Genomic DNA, 5,417 nt, shown 5'->3' with positions numbered 1-5,417 from the left:
ATAAACAAACTCTCTATTCCAAAAAAAACGAATAGCTTTCATAAAACATCAAAATTGTGCATGACTTGAATTGAAATAACAAGTCATCGTTGGTGAAAATTTTTGAATCATTAGCATGGAATTTATGACTCCTCAGTGAGCTATAAATTCTAAACTTGTTTTAGTGCGATTTTGTTTTGCGAGCTTTTTTGGTGCCTTTTGTTGTATGCCACTCTAGAAACTGCACTTGGTGAGCAAATGAAAGCACCATCCTAAAACGAAATTTCTAAAACGGAACTTGATAACTTCGAAAAATATATAGAATTATGTATCGAAGCAGAATGTGTATAAGGTAAAAGGAGTTATAACAAGATTTGTTACATCGATTTACAAAAAGTTGGCGTTTTTTTTGGAATAGAGGGTGTCATGTTCGAAATTATGTCTCGCGTTGCGCAATTTATTTCTTTGTTAATTTGGTCGTTATGACAATTTTATTGTCATTTTGGTGATTTATCGAATTTCGTCAAAAGTGTGGAATTAATTCGTGTTTTTTTGCAAGAGCTAGACAACGCACGCAATCGTGTAAAACAGGTTGTTTGTTTGATTTGAGATTTACACTGCGACCTCATAGTCCTTTGTGCTCCAAAAGAGGTTGATGAAGTTAACTTTTATGCCTCAAAAATTACTTATTCCTGCGTATTGCTAACTCTTACTTAAGTTATTAGAATCATTATTAGAGGTTTGTTACGCAGATACCTTTAGAGGGATAGTGTAACTTCGTTATATTAATAAGATTTGGCTTACCTCTTAAACAAGAAAAAAGTGTAATATGATACAACCGATGAAAAAAATGCAAGACCATAATATTTTGAATAGTTTGGACTACTCTTCTTCATTATTTTTAATTTTCGTTAATTTTTTATAAAAGCATAGTTACTACTTATATAGCATATATCATACAAATCAAAAACTTTATAAAAATTTGACAAATCTTCATTAAAATTTCAGACTTTTCACGCCGAATTTAGGCATCTTCACCATTCGAATAAGAAAAAGTAAATGAAACGTTCATTATATGGAGAAAATTTGCAATACTGCCAGTGGAAAAATATGATTAAACATCAACCAAAAATGTGAGTCACTTTAAACTTGCACTTTTTTACTAAAATTTAATGAGCTTTAAAATTTCTAAAAATCCTAATTAAAAAGCGAAAAATTTTCCAATTTTGATTTAAGTGGTATTTATTATACAAGATGGGGCAAAATTTATCATATGATTTTGTTTGAGAATAACTTTTTTACTGCCCCGACGCTTATGGCGTCCTTTACGATGTTGATATTGATGATAGTTTAACAGTAATTCACATACAACTGACGGTCAGCAGGCATTAACTGATGCACTATTTGCATTTTGTACATAAATATGTGCAAGTCCTTCACTAACTGCGCTGTAGGGTCCGTTTGGTGATGCCCAATTGCGTGGCCGACCGTCTGTTTAATGTTTCTTCATTCTCAGCAACAGTGGTAGCCACAGCTACGATATTCTCGGCCGAAAGACCATTCTGGTGGCGAGCACGTTTTGCAAGGTTTCAGTCTGTTCTGGTATGCGCCGAAATTATTGCTCAATTGGCGTAACATAGTTACGAAAACGATGCCAATATTCACTCTTTTTCTGATTTGGTCAAAAAAATTGTCACAATTATTCTAGCGGAGTAACGCTATTTATTGCTTGTCTGTTTGTTACTGCAGCTGTCTAGTTCAGTAGTATGAGTAGTATGAATATGAGCTATACTTTTATAGGTTAGGTTGGCCCTAAGGCCCATTGTGATACTTGTTTTTGATTTCCATAACCTAACTAAGCTGCTGAAGCCACTTTGTTCTTTTTAAGAGGGTAAATAGTCCGTTCAGTGAGACATTTTGCAAATTCCCTAGGTCTTTAAAGACATAATCGCTAAGATATTTGGCATGGCTTTGTTTGAAGTGCTGGACATTCACAGAGAAGGTGTTGTACCGACTCAATTTCTTCTTCATCATCACAACTCCTGCAGAAGTCATTGTGATGTACACTCATTCTACTGGCTAGGGTGCCAATAAAGCAATGGCCCGTTATAGCACCTGTGAAGGCGCTGGTAGTTGACCAGTTGAATTCAAGTAGACTTTTTGTCCTTTTAAGATTCAGTTTTGGCTAGAGCGCTTTCGAGTCCCTGCAGTAATGTCCTCTACCACCAGCTGAAGATCAAGCTCAAACCATTTCTTTGCACACTTATCCGCTCTTTCAATTCCTTCCATTCCAGAGTGACCGGCGGCCCAACAAAGTGTGATGTCGTTTAGTTGGATATGCGAGCGTGACCTCCTGTATTCTTTAACATAATTTTAATTGATGTGTGCTGAGGCCGTTGTCTTGATCGCTACTTGACTATCAACAAAAATAGTAAGGTCTGCTGGAAGTATGTCCACTACCAAGTGCAGCACTCAGACAACATTAAGTTCGTTATACTGCTATCGGACTCTCTTTTTAATTTTCTTTAAATTTACCCGACCTCCGAATAAATATGAGTAGATCTTTTGGTATCAAGGAGCCAAGGCCTTAAGCTTGATTCGGGCGAAATCCAGATAGAAGCACAGAAAGTGGTCCGCCGTCTTATCATCCTCTCTCCATACTGGGCAGAGTATAAGTTTCAGATAGGGACGTGGTTAATAAATGGCGAGTTCAAGTAAATCTTATCAAATCTACCAAAGTCCCGTTCACATTAAAATGGAAAATCTATCCTGCAACCATCTTACTTAACCAGGTGTTTCCACAAGCTGATGTCGTTAAATACCTGGGCATATATTTGGACAAGCTTCTCACGTGACAAAAACACATAATCACTAAAAGCAAACAATTTGGCTTAACTCTTTCAGGTTTGGTGGTTAGTTTTGAAACCACCTTTTCGCGATTTTTTAAAATATATTTTTACGCCATCTATCGATAGTGTGCAGTACTACTATGCTTCCTTATGCCCTTGTTTGTCAATGCGTTGCAATCTTTGAAGTATAGAAGTGACGGTTGAGTTGTTTCAAATATTTGAAAATGCAGTGCAGTGTTAATTTTTCAACGGAAGAGTTTGAAATTCATTAAAAAAGCTAAGAGTGCTTATTATGTTACAATTTCCGTGTTATTCTGTTATTTAGTGTTGGTTTCCTTGGTTTATGATAAAATCTTAAAGAATCTCGTAAAGGTAAGTTATAAATAGCGCAAATATTACGGTGGTTAGTTTACTAACCACTGTGACTTTAGTAGGTCATATTTTGTTCGTTGTTCATATGTAATTAAACTAATGAAATAATTTATTGTATTTAGTATTCCAGAATGCCGCGCGTACTGAATGAACGTGAGATTGCAGACTTTCTTTTAGAAGACATACCATCAGATGGTGAGAGTGTATGTAGCGTGGAGCCAGATGAAGATGACAACAATGATGGATCGCAAAGTATGATGGTGCTCGGTGACATACCCCCCGAGTTACAGCCAGAGTTAGATGATGGATTTACCTCGGATGATGACGTTCCTTTGTCAAATTTAGTCTTGCCTTCAACTTCAGCCAGTCATAATCAAACTGAAGTGGTGAAACCTAAGTGGAAGAGACACTACAAAATGGAAGAGCCAAGTGAGTATATAGGAGGTGGAGGTGTACCGACAAATATAATTGATTTGGAGAATGTCACACCAACACAACTATTTCGCATGTTTTGGTCAGAGGATCTAGTTGAAATAATCTGCTTCCAAACGAATTTATACGCCACGCAAAAAGGAACGCCATATACACCTACTACGCCTGAAGAAATAGAAGTATTTCTTGCTCTAAATTTGGTGATGGGTATAAAAAAAATGCCCAGTTATAAAAACTACTGGTCTTCTGTCCCTGACCTGCATGATCCTTACATATCGTCTTTTATGCCACTCAATCGCTTTGGCTGGCTTCTGAATAACATGCATTTGAATGATAGCAACATGATGCCCAATAAAACCGCTGCTAATTATGACAAGCTTTACAAAGTTAGACCTCTCTTGGATATATTGCAAAGAAATTTTGACAACAACTATTATGCTTCAGAAAAAGTTGCTATAGACGAAAGTATGATAAAATTCAAGGGCCGCAATTATTTGAAACAGTATATGCCAAAAAAACCAATAAAACGCGGATATAAAGTCTGGATAAAATGTGCAGAGTCCGGATACTGTTTAGATTTCGACATATATACTGGAAAAGAAGGTGACAAGGTACAGGTTGATCTCGGTGGAAAGGTGGTTCGTCAGTTTTGCGAAGACTTAAAATATAAAAATCATAAAGTATTTTTTGATAATTACTTTAATAGCTATTTTCTACAAGTCGATCTGCGAAAAGACAATGTATTAGCATGTGGCACTGTCAATTCTAATCGCAAAAATCTGCCAAAACTAAAAGACGACAAAGATTTGTCACGGGGACAGTATGATTACAGGGTCAGTAACACGAACGTTGCGGTTCTAAAATGGAAAGACAAAAGACCAGTTTTCATTCTCACCAATTATATAGATCCAACGAAAGCAGGAGTTGTTACTCGTAGAGAACGCAATGGAGACAGGACTGAAGTAGCATGTCCTGAAGCTGTGATGCAGTACAACATTTGCATGAACTATGTTGATAAATTCGACCAGTTGAAAAGTATTTATGCCATCGACAGAAAGTCGCACAAATGGTGGCACCGAATTTTTTTTCACTTCTTGGATTGCGCAGTTGTGAATGCTATTTTAGTATATAAAGAGATCCAGAAAGAACACCACCCACAATTGGACCAATTGGATACAAAAGACTTTCGCAGAAGTGTTTACCAAGGCATACTAGCACCAGCTCAGGCGAAGAACGGCAAGCATTCCAGACGTTCTCTCAGTGGCTCTGGACCGTCATCACCATTACCAGTTCTGATAAAACGTCATAAGCCTTCAGTTCCGACAGAGTTACGCACGGAAAATAATATGCATCAGCCAGAGCGATCTACTTCACGAAGATGCGCGAAATGCAGCACTAAAAGAAGTCCAGCACGTACTGTTTGGCAATGTATCACTTGTAAAGTCCCCCTTTGTATCCGCAAAGACAAAACATGTTTTGTAGATTTTCATAAGAAATAAATTATTCATGTATTTTGCACATACATAACATTTTATTTTTCATTACTGCTTAGATTAGTTTTATGCTGAACGCCACAGTGGTTAGTAAACTAACCACCTCGTACCTCAAAAACCTTAAAAGATATTTTTGTAAAAAAAAAATTTTCTTAATAATTAAAGCCTTATTAAACCAAATATCAAATTGTTTTATTTATAAAGTCATCATATTAAAACTGTGGCTGAAAGAGTTAAAACTCAAGCCCCTATACTGACTAAAGGGACAAAGATTAGTTTTGACGTTGGCTCC

At 36.5% G+C, this 5,417-nt stretch overlaps 1 protein-coding gene across 1 annotated transcript; it reads left to right on the top strand.

The window, feature by feature from the left end:
* Positions 1 to 3,331: 3,331 nt before the first annotated feature.
* On the top strand, positions 3,332 to 5,131 carry LOC128867050 (piggyBac transposable element-derived protein 4-like). Its single transcript, XM_054108145.1, has one exon. It carries the CDS (start codon positions 3,332 to 3,334, stop codon positions 5,129 to 5,131), a length of 1,800 nt encoding a protein of 599 aa, XP_053964120.1.
* The last annotated feature ends 286 nt before the right edge of the window (positions 5,132 to 5,417 follow it).

Source organism: Anastrepha ludens, chromosome 6 (assembly GCF_028408465.1).
Source record: "Anastrepha ludens isolate Willacy chromosome 6, idAnaLude1.1, whole genome shotgun sequence".
NCBI classification, from domain to species: Eukaryota; Metazoa; Arthropoda; class Insecta; order Diptera; family Tephritidae; genus Anastrepha; species Anastrepha ludens.
The sequence above is the reverse complement of the archived record's forward strand: the minus strand, read 5'-3'. Positions and strand labels throughout refer to the sequence as shown.

Bases quoted from the DNA above. Each gene is read 5' to 3' on its own strand.
- LOC128867050 (XM_054108145.1), top strand. From the start codon at position 3,332: ATGCCGCGCGTACTGAATGAACGTGAGATTGCAGACTTTCTTTTAGAA.